This window comes from Larimichthys crocea, chromosome VIII (genome assembly GCF_000972845.2).
Source record: "Larimichthys crocea isolate SSNF chromosome VIII, L_crocea_2.0, whole genome shotgun sequence".
Lineage (NCBI taxonomy): Eukaryota > Metazoa > Chordata > Actinopteri > Sciaenidae > Larimichthys > Larimichthys crocea.
This window is the reverse complement of record NC_040018.1, coordinates 7,059,921-7,079,345: the sequence shown is the minus strand read 5'-3', so window position 1 is coordinate 7,079,345 and position 19,425 is coordinate 7,059,921. Positions and strand designations below refer to the sequence as shown.

At 42.7% G+C, this 19,425-nt stretch overlaps 1 protein-coding gene across 1 annotated transcript in view; it reads right to left on the bottom strand.

The window, feature by feature from the left end:
* The window catches only part of LOC104932139 (histone-binding protein RBBP7), a 28,467-nt gene that overhangs the window by 2,967 nt on the left and 6,075 nt on the right, over positions 1 to 19,425 (bottom strand). Inside the window, exons 6-10 of the mRNA XM_027281140.1 lie at positions 16,129 to 16,289; positions 15,925 to 16,051; positions 15,771 to 15,848; positions 15,474 to 15,550; positions 14,671 to 14,728 (exon numbers count right to left, since the gene is read on the bottom strand). Coding sequence (XP_027136941.1) covers positions 14,671 to 14,728; positions 15,474 to 15,550; positions 15,771 to 15,848; positions 15,925 to 16,051; positions 16,129 to 16,289 — 501 coding nt within the window. The remainder of the gene's footprint in view (positions 1 to 14,670; positions 14,729 to 15,473; positions 15,551 to 15,770; positions 15,849 to 15,924; positions 16,052 to 16,128; positions 16,290 to 19,425) is intronic.

Below are 19,425 nucleotides of genomic sequence, written 5' to 3'. Positions count from 1 at the left end.
ACGCTGGGGTCGGCCCGTCTGTTAGCTGATGGTGTCTGTTGTTTCTTGCCCGGCAGGAAACGAACTCCCGAAGAACAGCTCCGCTCGATAAGAACTCGCTTCAAATACAAACAAACGCTAAAGTCTTCTCGCCCAGACACGAGACAACACACTTCCACCGGGCAGAAGCACGGGGCTCCGAAGCAGCGAGTCCTGCTCGTGGGGTCTTAGTCAGTGCAACACTAATTTGCTTAATAAAAACAACACGCGTTGTTTCCAAAACTAAACTTGTACAAATACATGCCAGTTTATAAAAATAATAATTAATAATTAAAAAAAGGCCGCAAATCGCTGATAATTACCCGGAACCGCGCTGCCTTGTCTGGGATAGTAGCTGTGGTATATTTTTAGTATCGTGACCAACTCTATAGAAACAGACGTGAAATTGCATCAAGACGATGTTACAATCTCATTCACTGATCTTTGATTGTGTAGCTTTGAAACAGTTTCTAAAGCCCTGTCTCCTGCTGGGTGTTTCTAAATTTCCTGTCATAATTTTCCATCGTTTCTCAATCAGTATATTCATGGTGGCCACACAGCCAAGATCCTGACTTCTCCTGGACCCCCAATGAACCCTGGGTCATCGTCGGGGTCCTAGGACAACTCTGCAAGGTCTGGCAGCTGGGGATAAGGTAACACACATCACCACGACCACACACCACATCAGCATTTTTCAGGCTTCTTGTCACCGTCAATGTGAAATGATTGATTCCACGAAGGAGGCATTTGAACATTCCGATAAGATAATTCTTCTAATCACGCTGTACTTTTACCCACCAATTAAGGAGGCTGGACACACAGTGATTTCATGTTTCCTCACACGGTTGTCTCGATATTCATTCTTCTGCATTTCCGGGCAACAAAATTACACTTCTGGTTGGTTCTTCACATTAAAGACCACTATGAAAGGACAAAAGTGTGTGGGGGAACATTCAGGCTACCCAACATCATTCAGGGGAAACGGCTCGTGTGAAGACACGGCCAGACTAGAAACAAGGATTCTGTCCTACTGAGGTGAGTATTTATTCGAGCTAAGTGGATTGTGCCGTTTTGTCAACCACGTTTCTAATCGAGTAGCTCAAACTGTTTTATATGATGGGGAAGACCTCTGTGCGGCGATGAGTCTTGTCCATTAACACTGATGTCTCTGCCTGAAATTGGATCAACGTGCCCATCAGTGTTAATGGACAGACTCCACTTTGTTGCTGCCTTCACAAATGATTCTTCCCCCTCATATAAACAGTTTTTACTTCTCTATTAAAACAGGGTTGACGAAGAGCAACCATCCATATAGCTCGACATTAAAATATAGCTACATAGAGGACAGAACATTGTTTGTTTCTGGCCTGTTCTTCCACCACGATGGCCGTTTCCCTGAATGATGTGGGTAGCATGAATGTTTCCCCCAATCATTATGGTTTCCTTTCATAAGTAGGTCTTTAATGTGAAAAACACCAGAAGTGTGAATTTGTTGCCAGTGAATGCAGAAATGAAACGCACCGAGCTCGCACAGTGGTGATGAGAACATGAACTCATGTTTGTCCAGCCTCTTTTAATGAGTTGGGTAAAAGTAAAGATGATTAGAAGTATTATCTATTCGGCCTGTTCCAAATGCCTCCTTCGTGGGAACTGCAGATCATTTCACATGTGACGTGACAAGAAGCCTGAAAGATGTGCTGTGTGTGTGTGTGTGTGGTGTGATGAGTGTTCACTGTATTCACCATCTGCCAGACTTGCCATGATGTGTCCTCGGACACCGAGCACGATGACCAGGGTTCATTGGGGTTCCAGGAGAATCAGAGCGATCTTGGCTGTGTGGCCACCATGAATAACAAATGATGAGAAAAAAAGATGGAAATTATTACAGGAATTTAAGAACACACAGCATGAACAGACTTAGAAACTGTTCAAGCCTACCAATCAAGATCAGTGAATGGATTGTACATCTTCTGATGCTTTCACTTCTGTTTCTATTAGAGTTGTCACGATACTAAAATGAGTAACCACGAACTATACCAGACAAAAGTATCGCGGTTCGGGTATTATCGCGATATTGCGGCTTTCTTTTTTAATTACTATTATTTTATATAAACTAGCATGTATTTGTACAAGTTTAGTTTGAAACAACGACGTGTTTGTTTTTAAGCAAAATTAGTGTTGCCACTGACGAAGACGCCACGGCAGACTCGCTGCTCGGGCCCGGTGCTTCTGCCACGGTGATGTGTTGTCTCGTGTCTGGGCGAGACAAAACTTTAGCTTGTTGTTTGTTTTGAAGGCGGTTTCTATCGAAGCGGAGCTTCTTCGTGGAGTTCGTTCTTGCCGGCAGAAACAACGAACAGCCAATCAGCTAACAGACGGGCGGACCAGCGTGCGGAAACAGCCTATCATATCCCTGGACGTCACCAGTAAGAAAGGCAACAGCCAATCATTCAGCAGCTGTGAGTTCGGTTGCGTCCTCATGTTGTTGTTTACAAAGGAGTAGCATGCAGTGAGAAGCCGGGAGGAGAGCAGAGGCGGCCGCTATGTAGCGGAGACTGGCACCTGGTAGATAGATCCATGGTAGTACCGTCGTGTAAAAATTTTTAGTATAGTAGCGACGGTTAAGATTGGCCGCGCGGGTACCGTGTTTACCGTGGGTATTTGGCACTCTAGTTTCTATGCAGGTATATCGGCGAGGGCATGAAGTAATTAGTACATATTTCATGCTGCATTCTTGAGAATCGTCAAACGGATCTGGATATCACCACTCAGGACAGATTTTCAGAACTCTGACATAACTATGAATCTGATGACATCTGAACACAGTATACAGTCATCTTGAGTTACAGCAGCTCCGGCGGGCCATCCTCAGCATCTTCTGCTGACTGCTCCTCACCGATTTACTAGAAAGAAAAAAAGATGTGTGGTGGAGCATATTTACAACAAAATGTACTTCTACGTGTGACAACATTATGTCAGTAACATGGTCTAAAATCTAAACACAAAGTCCAGCAGCAAGAATTGTGATTTCACCACATCAAAATGGACAGCTGAACCTGGTTTCTGGTGGCGATGATCAGCTGATTCACAGAGCTTTACACTTAGTTTCAGTTTATTGTCTATCTGTCTGGAAACAGCTCTACTTGGTTCACTCTTGTAGTTCCCTGCAGCAGCGACAGAAAGCTGTAAACAGCCTTGTTACAGCAAAACAGCAGTCAGACAAAACAGAGGAGCATTTAGCAGAGAGATATCTGGCCTTCCACTCATCAGGGACACAAACCTCACTCCAAGAGACACGATGTGGTACTCTAACTGCTAGACGGTAAATGGACATAGCTACAAGTCAACTTAAATAACTTATTTGTTGTTGCTGCCAAGTGGCTTATAAGAAAAAAAAAATGACTGATTGCAGATTTGAAGTATCACAAACCTTTATTAAAGCATTTGTGATAAGTTTTTCTCAGCCTCTAATCAGTTGTTTCCAGTTATCATCTGCCTGAGCTGCTTCTTTTTCAGCTGAATGCCAACAGAGAAGGCTCTGTGCCCGTTTTTCTTTGGTTTCTATCACGTAATCTTCAGGCCGTGTTTGCGTTACAATTATCACTTCAATCATATTTCTCAAAGCTCTGAGCCAAACTTAAACACCCATCCATTGTCGAAGGAATGGTAGACAATTTTTACCTGAGATCCCAGACGTTGAGACGTCGGTCGGTGCCACTAGAGGCCAGGTGTCTCATGTGAGGAGAACATTGAACCTAATGAATTGGACAGTTTAGTCAGTGGCAGGTCACTGTAATGAGAGTAGTCTTTTGTTCCTGAGGTTGGGTTAGGACAAGACTCATGCAGTGTTCCACATTGACTCAGGTTTTCATTGATAGGTTTCCACACACAACCAAAGCAAAACAAGGTCTGTACTATACATTCATGCGAAGCTGTGTTAGACTGACAAATAACACTCTGCCTCTTACCTGGAAAAATTTCATCTTTGTGGGACTCAAAGGAGTGGAGCTTCAGTTTGAGGTTCCTCAGGTCCCACATGCAACAGTCTGAGAGAAAACAAAACAACTTTGTGTTAAACATTTATTTCTATGTGTTCAGTTTTGGAGTTCAGAGTGTCTTTCCAGTCTTCTCTACCTTATCAGCAGAAACCAGTGCAAGGAGAACTCGCTGTTCGGGTTAAAACTCAGACAGTTGACCTCTGCAGTGTGAGCATCCACTGCATGGCTGGCTTTGGATGTGTGTTGGACCGAGTGTCCCATCTGATGGAGAATTTGGGGTAGTTATAAAAAAATTAAACTTAATGACAACAGACTACCTATTGTAATCAGTTACTTAATCATGAGTTTCTGGTCATCAGCCACCGAGCCAAACAGGGATCATGGAGCAAATGCCAGGAAACATCTTCCACCACTGCTGTGGGACCAGTAAAGATGGTCTTGGCATCCACAATCTTTCCTTCTTGGGCAGCTCCAATATCCCTAGGCAGATCGTCTAGAGAAATTGGAAGGGAGACCATTCGTTTTTTTTTTTATATTATCTGTGCTACCACATGATAAGAGTAGAAGATATAGAAGATGAAACTGCACACCAGTGTTCCATTCTGTCCGTTACCCCCCACAAACCCAATCAGATGATGTGTGGTAACCTAATGTGCACCCCCTCATCTTGTAATCTTTGTTTCCACGTGTGTTGAATAGGGCTGCACGATAGCTGTAACCAAGATCTTCGATATTTTCTAACTATATCGCGATCATCCAATATATCTCTATATTTTTTCGCTATATCGCGATTCAACAAATATATCTCGATATTTTTAAGCTATATCGCGATACACAATATATCTCGATATTTTAAGCTATATCGCGATTCACAATATATCTTCTCGATATTTAGCTATATCGCGACAACACAATATATATTCTCGTATTTTAAGCTATATCGCGATTACACAATATATATCTCGATTTTTTGTTGTTGTATTTGTATTGTTTATTCTGATAATAATAATGTCATATACCTTTGATAGCATTGTAATCGGCGGAACAGTAGATTACACTTGCTTATGAGGCAACCTCTTTATTATAGCATTTTAACACTTGTCAGTTGTTTTTAATGAATTTTTAATATTTCATAATGTACATAGAGCATGAAGCGTGCACGGATCATCTGGCTTATGAGACCACATTTTTTTTAATCAAATAATTAACCATTCTTCATTTTTATAAATAAACCTTTAATACATTTAACACCCACGTCTTAATGTGCAAATCGGCTGACTTCTCAGTTTTCTCAAAGTATTGACATAAAGTCGGCAATAAGGGCGCACTTGAAAATATTGGAGCAGCCGATGTGACCACGCGAAAACGACAGACGGCTGGCGTGACCGCAGTTGTTTTCTACGGAAGAAGTCGTCCGTCTCCATCTTCAATTAACTCCTTGTGCTCTTCACTTCTTCCTCACTTGATTACAAAAGTTACGGCTGTGCTACAGGGATTTTTTGGTGGATTCTACCGATGGTCGCGATATAGTCATTTCATACATCTCAGTAGAACAAGCGCGATATATCGAGTATATCGATATATCGCCCACCCCTAGTATGAACCCACAGGATGTGGTGCCAAATCAAGTTCCTCCAAGTTTTAGTCTAAAAACGATGAGCAGTCGGGACCTTACATAGCAAGCTTAATGCCATCAGGTATGAATGTGTGAATGGTGAACAAGATATGAATTTAAAAGTGCTTTGAATCGGAAAGACTAGAAATGTTGTACAAGTACCAGTCCCAGTACTATGGATAGTTTACAGTGTCCCAGAGGTGGGTGCCATGCACCAAATAAAGACATGTGTGTACCACCCAGGTACACAAAACTGCCTGGACAGCACTTATGTTGTGTTTTGGTGATGTCTGCCTTCCATCCCATACTGTCAAAAATTGTTTTGTTTTTTAATATATCTATTTTTTTCCCCATGCTGGGGACAGCGGGACACGCTCAGTTAAAGAACTCCTGACATCACTCTTAGTGACTCACATGGTCATCAGAGGCACTGAGTAGGTTGCCGCTGAGGTTGGTTGGATCCGGAAAGCCCTTACCCTTCTTTCTGGTGCCCTTTCAGCCTCAAGTCAGGACACATCGCCACTGGGATCTGAAATACACAAATACACACTGCATTCACTGTTTACATGGACAGTGATTCATCGGAGTGTGAGCATCCTGATACATATAAACACAGCGGCGTTCCGACCTGGCTTAGACGGATGCTATTGTGTCGAAGACCAGCACATCAGAGGTGGGGGTTTGTGGCGATGATGCAGTGATTTTGGGGATGTAGCGGGCTCGGTCTTACCTCTCCTTCCCAGGTTGATTCTGATCTCGATCTCTTTTCCCACTCACTGAACCACAAAACCCAACTATAAAATCTGACTAAGAGATATTATCACCTCACCCACTGTAATGCCATTCAGATTAGGACAGGGACACACTAGATTCTATTGTGGAAGCTAAGCTGCCCTCTAAAGATACAGTTTTTCCATTGAGTACGCACAATACATGCTGCATACATTTTTGCAGCTGATGATTGTGTTCCCATTTGCTCTGAGCCCTTGACTGCAGGACTCCATTGCCGTCAGCTTGGGTTTGAATGTGGATCTTGTGCCTCACCATTGCTCTTCCTACACTTGCCCCTGTTTCATTCTTGGAATGTCAACAACTCTTTTGCCATCAATTGGGCTGCTTCTTCGGCATCTGAGACAAACCCATTGATGTCAGCCACAAGATACCTCAAAATCCTTGTGACGTTACCTTGACATTTTCAATTGTCCAGACATCACATCACGCCTGTTATGTTGATTTTAATTCAGCATCCTAATACAAATAAAGCATATCCCCCCTGTAGGTTGCGGGACCTTGGAGTGCAGTCTGAGTATCCAATCAGCGAATTACACAAAGTAAACCCCCAACATCAAAACTTGTGGATCCACAAATACGGATCGAGGACGACCCCCCCACATACCCTACAGCACCACTCACCAGGACAGATAAAAATGCTCCGAAAATATCGGCCTATATTTCCCCCTCCCCCCTCTGCTTTTTAATACATTGACAATCAGGTACCGTTTTTCTTCTGACCATCCACGGCTCTTGTGTTTCCCGTGTATCCCTTGCTATCTTAAAAAAATATCCTGTGCCGCGGTCTTTACTCCACATACCTCCTGACACATCCCTTGGCAGTTTTCGAGACCTTCAGCCCCACTGCCCCACCCACAGCGGCCCATCCGGTACTATTCACCATAAACTTATACCTGCTGCGCGATCAGACCCAAGAACTAACATAGTCCTTTTCTCCTTCCGCCTGACGACCCCTCCTTCCCCCCCCCCCTCCCTCCCTCCCCCCCCCCCCCCCCCCCCCCCCCCCCCCCCCTCCCTCCCCTCCCCCCCCCCACATACGGAACATTGAGACACAACTTGACTACTTTTCTTATTCCATTCCTAACATATCTGAGCATTAAAACGACTGCTGGCGCATAACCTGTGCCACAAACGACATGGCCTTCTAAACATACAGACACCAATAATATACTACATTTCCACTCGTACACTCTATCCTTAAGAAACTACTCTTTTAGAGTTCCCGTGTACAAGAAAATTTTCGGTTGTGAACTAAGCACTTGTAGTGTAAACTCACTCCTTCTCGTGTCATATGTGGAGGCGTTCCAAATACTTGCGGTCATCATCGTTTGGTACCATGACGCTGGCCAATCAAAAGGTTCGGGTTCTGTCTCATCCGCCGTATGGGTCCCTATAAACCAGCCTTGAACGGTGCTGTGTTACGTACTTTCCTTCTGGCCTGCAGGTCTCACACAAGGGTACGTGATTTTACGCCCACTCAGGTACGCAAGATATCTGACCTTCCATGTAACACCCGAGCAGGCCATGTGCTCTAATTTTCTTAACTGTCAAAGACTGCTGACAGTAATAAGCAAAAAAACAAATTAATGTAACAACTAAACATTACAAAATATCACGATGTTCACATGTATCTATTAAGGGATGTCCATTGACCAATTTTGACAAATGGAAAGACTTGAATTTCCTTGTACTGTGTACCATACCGGCCAATAAAGCTGGTTATGATTCTGAGTGGACTGCCGGTTGTGGACCCAGCGGTTGCAGTTCATTTCTACGGAGCGCAGAGACATGGAACAAAAACCTGGTGGACACTTTGTTGACGCCCAACTGTGGGGAAATGAACTGACTTGCTTCGCCAAACAGTAAATGAGAAACATTGTATTAATACCTGGTTACATCTGGATAGCACTGGACAGTTGAGGCTGGGCGCACATCCAGGGCATGAGTCATCACACGGTCGTTAGAGGAAGGTGGTTTTTTCCCCGCATCTTGTACTCTCATTATGACCCTCCCTTCACACTGCACTCATATTACACTTCTAGAGAACAACACGGCGCAGACGTTACCGATATTTATGGCGGGTATGACTGTGCTAAATAAATTAAGTCACCACCACGTTTATGTAGTAAGTACAAGCATGTGTGTACTGCTGGACTAATGGACAGCGCTTGCCATACCAAAGATGCAGACAACAGAGCCTACGTGCGTTACAGGTGTTCCACAACTTTTCATCAACAATTCAAGCACTTTCATCCAAGCACCAGTTTTCCATTTTTCCAGCACCTTTAATAGGATAGCTACTAGTGTGTTGCCATGATGGTAAGGGAAAAGCGCAGCGGGTGCCACGGTATGGCATAATAATAATGGGTCTAATTAGCATTATTCATATCGGGTGTAGATTGACTGTTTTTGATTTTTAACATTTGAATGGCTTGATTTCAGCATTGTGACGCGGTGTTTGTGTATGTGTAACTACCATTAGCGCACATAACACAGTGACAAACGCTGAATGGGGGCTAAAGATGGTCTATCAGCAGACGAGTAATTTTCTTTAAGTGTGTGGAAAACCGTCACAGCAAGGAACCATCACCACACCAGCCCAATCCACCCAATTACCGCCCTGTGCCATTAAACCAAGATACATGTCAGTGCTGCGCTTGATGTAACAACCGTTGCTTTGCTTTGTACCAGCCCCCAGGGAAGAAAAATCACAGTACAGATGACACTCAGATTACTGGCTTTAAGTGCTTAAAACTCGCCTACATCGTTCGGCCAGCATGTGGCAGGTTTGTTTATTTATATGTATGGCGAGTGGGTCTCCATGATGAAGATCACATCATCTGTCTATTTTAAGTGTCAAGCACAGTGTTGAATAAATGGAACTGGTTGAAGACTGACAGTTAAAGCATTCCAAATTAACTTTACGAAAACATCGAAGAAAGCATTTGCGCATGCAACCACAATCCACATTGAATTAATTACACTCCTCCCCCCAACGCAGGGAATGCTCCCCCAATTTCCGTGTTATCTAACAAACACTGATTCATATTTACAGAAGGACAATAGATTGATCCAGCATCAAAACACAACCCTAAAGACTGTTACAACTATGCTTTTTCAGAATTAGTTGTCTGATCACCCAGTGAAAGCCAAAAAAAAACTGCGACACACCTGGAGAGATAGGACAATCACAGAAAATTTCAAGCACTTTCCACTCCAAACCACATGAATGATTCAAGCATTTTCCACCTTGAAAACACTAGAATTGAATTTCAAGCATTTTCAGCAATTCACGCATTTGTCAAAACTGACAAACGATCGTAATTTGAAATCCAGCATTTTCGACGGAATTCAAGCATTTTACAACGTGAAAACACATTGAAATTGAAAATGCAAGCATTTTTCAAGGAATGCAAGCATTTTCACACCTTGAAAACACGATCACTTGAATAATTTCAAGCCTCCATTTTCAAGGAATTCAAGCATTTTCCACCGAAAACACTGATGAATTAAGTTCTAACTGAAACACTGAATTGAAAATTCACAGCATTCCAACTTAACTGAGAAACAAGCATTCGGATTCTGCTTCAATAAAACAATTGAAATCAAGCATTTTCAAGGAACTTGCACGCATTTTTCACAACTTGCACCCAACTGATTGAAATGTCACAAGGCATTTCATCAGAATCAAACCGCATTTCACAACCCTTGACAAAACACTGACATGAACTTCCAAGCGCATTTCAATGGGATAAAGCATTTTCCAACACCTTGAAAACACTGAACTTGAAATTCAGCATTGCAATAAGTCAAAGCATTTGCAAAACCTGAATTGCATCAACATTCACAAAACTTGAAACTGGAAAATTTCAAATACGCATTCAACCTGAAAATGAATGAAAAGCATTTCAGGAATTAACATTTTCCACAACCTTGAAAACACTGAATTTGAAATTCAGCATTTTCAAGGGAATTCAAGCAATTTTCACAACCTGAAAACACTGATGTGAAATTCAAGCTATTCAATGGAATTCAAGCACCGTGTGAACCCTGGTTCACCAAACTTCGTTCAATTCGCCTAGCTCTGCTCAGGTTTTATTAACTCCCTTTGCTACAACATTGACAACAGAAGTTCAGCATCCAGCTAGACGGTTTATCTGGATCCTTCTCTTCAACCATCCTCTACGGCGTATTTTGGGGTGGACGATTTTTAATTTGGTTATTTGTGGTGGAGGCGACCAACAACAAAAACTTTTCTGAAGTTGATAGAGTGGGCCTGATGTGGATTCACGAACAGCATTCATGCTAGCACCCGTGGCAGGCTTTAACTGGTGGGCGCGCGCGCACCAAAGCGGCACGCGCCTGACCACCTGGCCACCGTTCAAAACCGCCGCGTTGAACCTTACCCTCTTGTCCGCCATGTCTCCAACTCTGCGGCGTTTTCACGAGCTCAGACAGAAGAGACTCTGCAGTTTGTTCCCGCGGCTTCCTCCAGCTCGGTTGTTTCGCTTCCTTCTTTTCAGCCGCGAATTTACTCCAGACCTGCTGCGCGCATGCGTTTCCATGGCATGCCTATCACAGAGGTCAACACTTGCGCGCAGGACTCCGCATAAGCGCCAGAAGGGGCTGCGCCATACAGTAAACAGATGTTAACTCGGAATCGGGCCCCGTCTCCCCATGCATATTACTGACACTGCTCAGCACAAATTCAGTACTAGGAAAGGAAATTTATTGAGAGTGACGTCGTGGCTGTTTGCTGGGTTGTCTGATCAAATAAAGACACCCTCAAACATTCATCTTAACATGTTTATTTGAGACACAGGGAGCAGCTAGCGTTACGTTATAGCAATTAACATGAGCATGTTAGCATTAAGTAATGTATCTATTCGCTATTTCAGAATAGATGTTAGCATAAATTTAGCACTTAGCATTTCAGAATTCGGCCTGTAGGAATTAGCATTGCTTACCATTTAGCATGTTTATAATTAGCATGTAAGCACACATGTTAGCATTAGCATGTTAGCATTAGCTGTTACATTAGCATGTCAAACGATGATTGTCGCTAGCATTAGAATAGCAGTTAAATGATGAGCTAGCCAGTTCCCACTTTTATCATGTTGCCATAGCTGTTACGGTTGGCGCGCTAGCATTTTAATCATAGCATGTTAGCATTAGCGCATGTAACGGTGCTTGCGCGCCTAGCATTATTCATTAGCATGTAAGATTTAGATTGTGATGTTAAAACGGTGCGTGCGGCTAGCATTTATCATAGCCGTTAGCATAGATCGTTAGCGTGATGCTGCCGCTCGCATTTAAACAGTTCGCGTTTAATATTCGCATTTTAACGGTGTGCATGAGCTGCATTTATCCCGTTGCGATATGTTAGTATTTAGCATTTGTTAGCATAGCATGTTAACACAGTATGAGCTAGGAGGTTAACATTAAATGTTAGAATTAGCCTCGTACCATTAACAGTTCAGCATAGAACTGTTAGGAAATTAACAGTGTTTTAATTCCTAGTGGTCTAATGTAATTAGCATTAAACATGTTTAGGCATTAGAATGTTCGCATTAGCATGGTTTCATCATAGGGCTAATGTAATTACGCATTACCATAGTTAACATAGCATGTTAGCATTAGCATGTCAACGTTGATGGCTCGCATTTACCCTTACATGTTAGTCCTGAGCATTTTAGTAAATCAACATGTATTTAATTCCTAGTGGCTAATGTTAATTAGCACTAATTTTTTAGAATTGGTTCGCTATATGTGAAAATAGCATGTCTTACAGCTGCGCTAACGCTCTGCCTTGCTCTGTCTGCCATTTAAACAACAGGTCAAATAATGCCATAAGAATCTACTACAAATGGCGCGTTCCGATCGGCTTCTTGTCTGCTGGCCCCTTCCCCCTCTCTCCTTCACGCAGGCTGAGGTTGCTAAGCACCAGGACCAACTTTTTACTTTAATAGGGCGGAGAGAAGTTACGACCTGTTAGAATGTCACAGAGCTGGAGAACATGCTGGCTGAGACTTCCTCTCGAACAGGAAGGGACATTCGACTCAAAACCGTAATTTCCAATCATGAACAGGCTAACCTGGGCAGGATGAGCCTTTCCTGATCGTCTCATATTCGTTTTGTGTCGATAAATGAAGAAGAAGTGTGCCATCAGGAGAAGAGAGGTAGTAAAAGTGACTTCTGCCTTCCTCCAGAAAATTCCCCTCCTTTTTAACGGGTATTATATGAGGCTGAGCGATAGGAGTGCTGCCGCATCTTGACGTTCCCGCCAAAAACTATTATGTTCTGGACAGCCTGGAGTCTGCGAATGTGAGTGAGACGACAAATTGTGCATGTTTCTATGATTTCAAATAACTCGGTCTGTAAGCTGGGCATTTGAAGGCCCCGGTAGTCAAATCCGTTCTTATTTTTTCACTGATCCGTGCTCTCATGCTTCACTCTGAGCGATGGACATCACCAACTCTAGCTCTGGAAAAGTTCTCGCAATACACACCATTCAGTTTGGCCGTCGTTTTGTCGATTTTGGCAAAACGTTGCCGAAAACGTCTTAGAAAAGTCTAGCAATCCAGTCTGGCCGATGCCCGGTAGTTTTGATACCTGTTTCGGTATGGGAGGAGTAGGAGACAAAAAAAATGGGCGTAAAATGAATAATGAAGCGCGGTGGGGTGGATATACATATAGTGTTGTGCCTTGCACGCACTCAATACAGTATACCGTATATATAGACCAACACATACCCTCCAGACTCGTAAGGACAGTTGACACCGAAGGACAGTGATGCTGATGAGCGTGCATTCACATGAACCGTGGCCGCTACAATTACCGGACCTAAAAACCCCACCTTGAGATGGTTTTGGGATGGGTTTGACTGCAGAAGTGAATGATAGCAGCTAGCAGCATGTACATGGAGAATCAAAGCAAAAGTGTCCCAGTTTCTACCCATGGCCAATAATTAGTTTTGGTTGTGTTTTTGTGTTAATTGATATTTCCCTATACAAAAAATAACACTCGGCACAGAGGCAGTCCCAGAACGTTTATTTGTAAAAAGTGTTCTCACTCAAAAGAAAACAAAGGACTAAAGAAAAAACTACGTTCTTACCGTAAAAAATTGAGAAACAGTGGAAAAATAAGGGACCAAAAAATCAAGCATGCGTTCCATAGACTAAACGGGGGAATAATAATTAAAAAGGACTGAGGTAAGGAAATATATAAAATAAAACAAAGAAGGGGGAAAAAACATGGAGTTGATAAGAAAAAGGGAATGGTGGGAAGAGATTCAGTGCGAAAAACATTTAAAGAAGGTTACTCATTGATAAAATATAAATGGAGACAAAAGTACAGAAAAAAGTCTGAAAAAGAATAACAGGGTGACAAAACAAAACTTGGGTGAAACTATCAAGTAGTTAAACAAAAAGGTGGGGGGGGGACAGGAGGTGGGAAGGTTCCTGGGTGTCACCTGCTAATGAAAATTACAAAGGTCAAAATATGTACAAACACGGTTTAGGAAATGGGAGTGGTGGAGGCAAAAATGTGTGTCCAAAGACTTGCCCGCTCCCCAACCGTATGTTTGCCGGTTGGGGGAACAATTATTTTCAAGGTTCAGATTGGGAAAAACACCCTAAATCTTTCAAGGCTGCAGGTGTGTCAGGTGGAAAATTAGGGGAAAGTAAAGTTGGTTGTGTCCAGGTTGTTTAACTGTTCGGAGGTGTCGGGGGTGACACAAAGGAACCAAGGGCAAAAACATTGCAGAACAGGGAGCGGTATTTCTTTGGTGTACTCGTGCGGAAACAGCCTATCATATCCCTGGACGTCACCAGTAACAGGCAAACAGCCAATCATTCAGCAGCTGTGTAGTTCGGTTGCGGTTCCATGTTGGTTTGTTTACAAAGGAGTAGCATGCAGTGAGAAGCCAGGAGGAGAGCAGAGGCGGCCGCTATGTAGCGGAGACTGGCACCGGTAGTATAGTAATCCACGGTAGGACCGTCGTTTAAAATTTCTAGTATAGTAGCGACGGTTATGATTTGGCACCGTGGGTATCGTGCAACTCTAGTTTCTATGCAGGTCACATATCGGCGAGGGCATGACAGTAGATTTGTACATATTTCAGTGCTGCATTCTTGAGAATCGTCAAACTGGATCTGAGATAATCACACTAGACAGATTTTCAGAACATCTGACATAACTATAAATCTGATGACATCTGAACACAGTAATACAGTCATCTTGAGTTACCAGCAGCTCCGGCGGGCCATCCTCAGCATCTTCTGCTGACTGCTCCTCACCGATTTTACTAGAAAGAAAAAAAGATGTGTGGTGGAGCATATTTACAACACAAATGTACTTCTACAGTGTGACAACATTATGTCAGTACCATGGTCTAAAATCTAACACAAAGTCCAGCAGCAAGAATTGTGATTTCACCACATCAAATGACAGCATGAACCTGGTTTCTGGTGGCGATGATCAGCTGATTCACAGAGCTTTACACTTAGTTTCAGTTTATTGTCTATCTGTCTGGAAACAGCTCTACTGTGGTTCACTCTGTAGTTCCCTGCAGCAGCGACAGAAAGCTGTAAACAGCCTCTGTACAGCAAACAGCAGTCAGACAAAACAGAGGAGCATTTAGCAGAGAGAATATTCGCCTTCCACTCATCAGGTGACACAAACATCACTCCAAGAGAACGATCGTGTCGCTCTATAACTGCTAGACGATTAACTTAAAAGATTAACTTATTTGTGTTGCTGCCAAGTGGCTTAAAGAAAAAAAGAAGTATCACAAACCTTTATTAAAGCATTTGTGATAAGTTTTTCTCAGCCTCTAATCAGTTGTTTCCAGTATATCTCTGCCTGAGCTGCTTCTTTTTCAGCTGAATTGCCAACAGAGAAGGCTCTGTGCCCGTTTTGCTTTGGTTTCTATCACGGTAATCTTCAGGCTGTGTTTGCGTTACAATTATCACTTCAACATATTTTGCTCAAAGCTCTGAGCCAAACCTAAACACCCATCCATTGTGGAAGGAATGGTAGACAATTTTTACCTGAGATCCCAGACGTTGAGACGTCGGTCGGTGCCACTAGAGGCCAGGATTGTCTCATTGTGAGGAGACCATTGAACCTAATGAATTGGACAGTTAGTCAGTGGCAGGTCACTGTAATGAGAGTAGTCTTTTGTCTCCTGAGGTTTGGTAGTTAGACAATGACTCATGCAGTGTTCCACATTGACTCAGGTTTTCATTGATAGGTTATCCACACACACAACCAAAGCAAACAAGCTGTCTGTACTATACATTCATGCGAAGCTGTGTTAGACTGACAAATAACACTCTGCCTCTTACCTGGAAAATTTCATCTTTGTGGGACTCAAAGGAGTGGAGCTTCAGTTTGAGGTTCCTCAGGTCCCACAATGCAACAGTCTGAGAGAAAAACAACAACTTTGTGTTAAACATTTATTTCTATGTGTTCAGTTTTGGAGTTCAGAGTCTTCTCTACCTTATCAGCAGAACCAGTAGCAAGGATGAACTCGCTGTACGGGTTAAAACTCAGACAGTTGACCTCAGCAGTGTGAGCATCCACTGCATGGCTGGCTTTGGATGTGTTGTTGGACCGAGTGTCCCATCTGATGGAGAATTTGGGGTTAGTTATAAAAAATTAAACTTAATGACAACAGGCTACCTATTGTAATCAGTTACTTACATCATGAGTTTCTGGTCATCAGCCACCGAGCCAAACAGGGATTCATGGAGCAAATGCCAGGAAACATCTTCCACCACTGCTGTGTGACCAGTAAAGATGGTCTTGGCATCCACAATCTTTCCTTCTTTTGGGCCAGCTCCAATATCCCATAGGCAGATCGTCTAGAGAGAAATTGGAAGGAGAGGCACATTCGTTTTTTTTATTTTTTTATTATTCTGTTGCTACAATGATCAGTTATAAGAAGGGCAGTCATCAGGAGATGAAACTGCACACCTGTTTCCATTCTGTCTGTTACCCCCCACAACCCAATCAGATGATTGTGGTAACATAATGTGCACCCCTCATCTCTGGTTAATCTTTTGTTTCCACTGTGTGTCTGAACTAGGGCTGCACGATATGGCCTGTAACTAATATCTTGATATTTTTAAGCTATATCGCGATACACAATATATATCTCGATATTTTTAAGCTATATCGCGATACACAATATATATATATCTCGATATTTTTAAGCTATATCGCGATACACAATATATATCTCGATATTTTTAAGCTATATCGCGATACACAATATATATCTCGATATTTTTAAGCTATATCACGATACACAATATATATCTCGATATTTTTAAGCTATATCGCGATACACAATATATTTATTGATATTTACTCGATATTTTTGTTGTTATTTTGTATTGTTTATTTCTGATAAATAATAATGTCATTATTACCTTGATAGCATTGTAATCGCTCAGAATCAATGTAGAACAGTAGGTTTACACTTGCTGTATGAGACACACCTCTTTTTATAGCATTTTAACACTTGTCATATTTTTTTTAATGAATTTTTAATATATTTCATAATGTACATATGAGCATTGAAGCAGTGCAGGATCATACTTGGCTTATGAGACACACTTTTAAAAATCAAATTTTAACCATTCTTCATATTTTATAAATAAACCTTTAATACATTTAACACCCACGTCTTATTTTGAAAATCGGCTGACTTTCCCAGTTTTCTCTAAGTATTTGACATAAAGTCGCAATAAGGGCTGAAAATATTGGAGCAGCCGACGTGACCACGCGAAAACGAGAGACGGCTGGTGTGACCGCAGTTGTTTTTCTACGGAAGCAAGTCGTCCGTCTCCATCTTCAATTAACTCGCTTGGGCTCTTCACTTCTCTCCTCACTTGATACAGAAAGTACGCATGCGCGCAGGGGATTTTTCTGGGTGGGCGGGGCTGTGTGCTGCGTGCTGTGAGAAGCACCAGGAATGAGTGACAAACGAGGGAAAATTAGTATATGTATTGTGTCTGTAGTGTTTAGAACCTGTGTTTGGCACATTAGCCAGCAGTCTTTATGCGCTAGAGGGAGAATTAATAATTAGTCAAGTTGTGTCCATGTCCGTTTAGTCTTCATGCTGAAACTGGTTACTGTCTTCCAGCAGTATGTTGATGGAAGCACGAGGTGCAGGTGTGCTGAAGGCTCACCTGCCAGAGGTAGTGTCAGTATGTTAGTGTGACCACTGCACAGTTGAAGGTACAGTCCACACACAAAGCCGGTGGTCAGAACAACTAACTGAGTGTAATATATATAAAATATATCAGATATTTTCTGAGCTTTTTAGCTGGTCTGGTATTTGCTCATTGGATCATCCCATCCTTTTTGATCCACAAGTTTTGTTTTGGGTTTCTTTGTGTATTCTGAGTGGATACTCAGACCACTCCAAGGTGCCCCACCTACAAATGCATTTTATTTTTGGATATGATTAAATCAAACATGAACACTGATGTAGTGTCTGGACAATTGAAAATGTCAGTAGTCACAAGGACTTTTGAGTATCTGTGGCTGACTAATGGTTTTGTCTCAGATCCCAAGAACAGCCAATTGTGGAAAAAGTGTTACATTCCAACAATGAAACAGAGGGAGAGAAGGCATTGAGGCACAGATCCACATTCAGAACCAGACTGACAGGCATAGTCTGCAGTCAAGGCTCAACATAACTGGACACATCATCAGCTGCAATAATGTATCAGCATTATTGTGCGTCTCTAATAAAACAAACTGATCTGTTAGAGGCAAGCTTTAACCTTCCACATGTCTGGTGTCCCTGTCCTAATCTGATGTCTTACAGTGTGATGTATTCTCTTGTCAGAGTTTGGTGGGTTTGGTTCAGTGAGTGGGAAATAGAGATCGAGATCAGAATCAACCAGAAGGAGAGGTGAACCGAGCCCGCTACATGCCCCAGAATCACTGCATCATCGCCACCAAAACCCCCACTCTGATGTGCTGGTCTCGATACAATAAGCATCCGTCAAGCCAGGTGGAACGCCGCTGTGTGTTTATATGTATCAGATGCTCACACTCCAGTGAATCACTGTCATGTACAGAAAGTGAATGCAGTGTGTATTGTGTATTTCAGATCCCAGTGGCGAGTGTAGTCCTGACTTGAGGCTGAAAGGTCACCAGAAAGAAGGGTAGGGGGCTTTCCTGGAATCCCAACCCAGCGGCAACCTACTCAGTGCCTCTATGACCATGTGAGTCACAAGAGTATTCAGATTTCTTTAACTTGAGCGTGTCCCGCTGTCCCCAGCATGGGGAAAAAAATAGATGATGATTTAAAAAAACAAAACAAATTTTTGACAGTCATGGGATGGAAGGCAACTCCCCAAACACAACATAATGCTGTCAGGCAGTTTGTTTGTACCTGGGTGGTACCCCCATGTCTTATTTTAATGGCACCCACCTCGAGGGCCACTGTACTTCCATAGTACTGGGACGGTACTTGTACAACCCCTTTCTGTCTTCCGATTCAAAGCACTTTTAAATACATATCTGGTTCACCCATTCACACATTCAACCTGATGGCATTAGCTGCTATGTAAGGTCCCGACTGCTCATCATTTTAGAAACTAAAACTTGGATGAACTTGGATTTGGCACCACCTCCTGTGGGTTCAGACTAGGGGTGAGCGATATATCGAATATACTTGATATATCGCGGCTTGTTCTACGTGAGATGTATGAAATGACTGTATCGCGACCATCGAGTAAAATCCACCCAGATCCACCCATCCCCTGTGCACAGCGTACTTTCTGTATCAAGTGAGGAGAGAAGTGAAGAGCCCAAGCGAGTTAATTGAAGATGGAGACGGACGACTTGCTTCCGTAGAAAAACAACTGCGGTCACACCAGCCGTCTCTCGTTTTCGCGTGGTCACGTCGGCTGCTCCAATATTTTCAGCCCTTATTGCGACTTTATGTCAAATACTTAGAGAAAACTGGGAAAGTCAGCC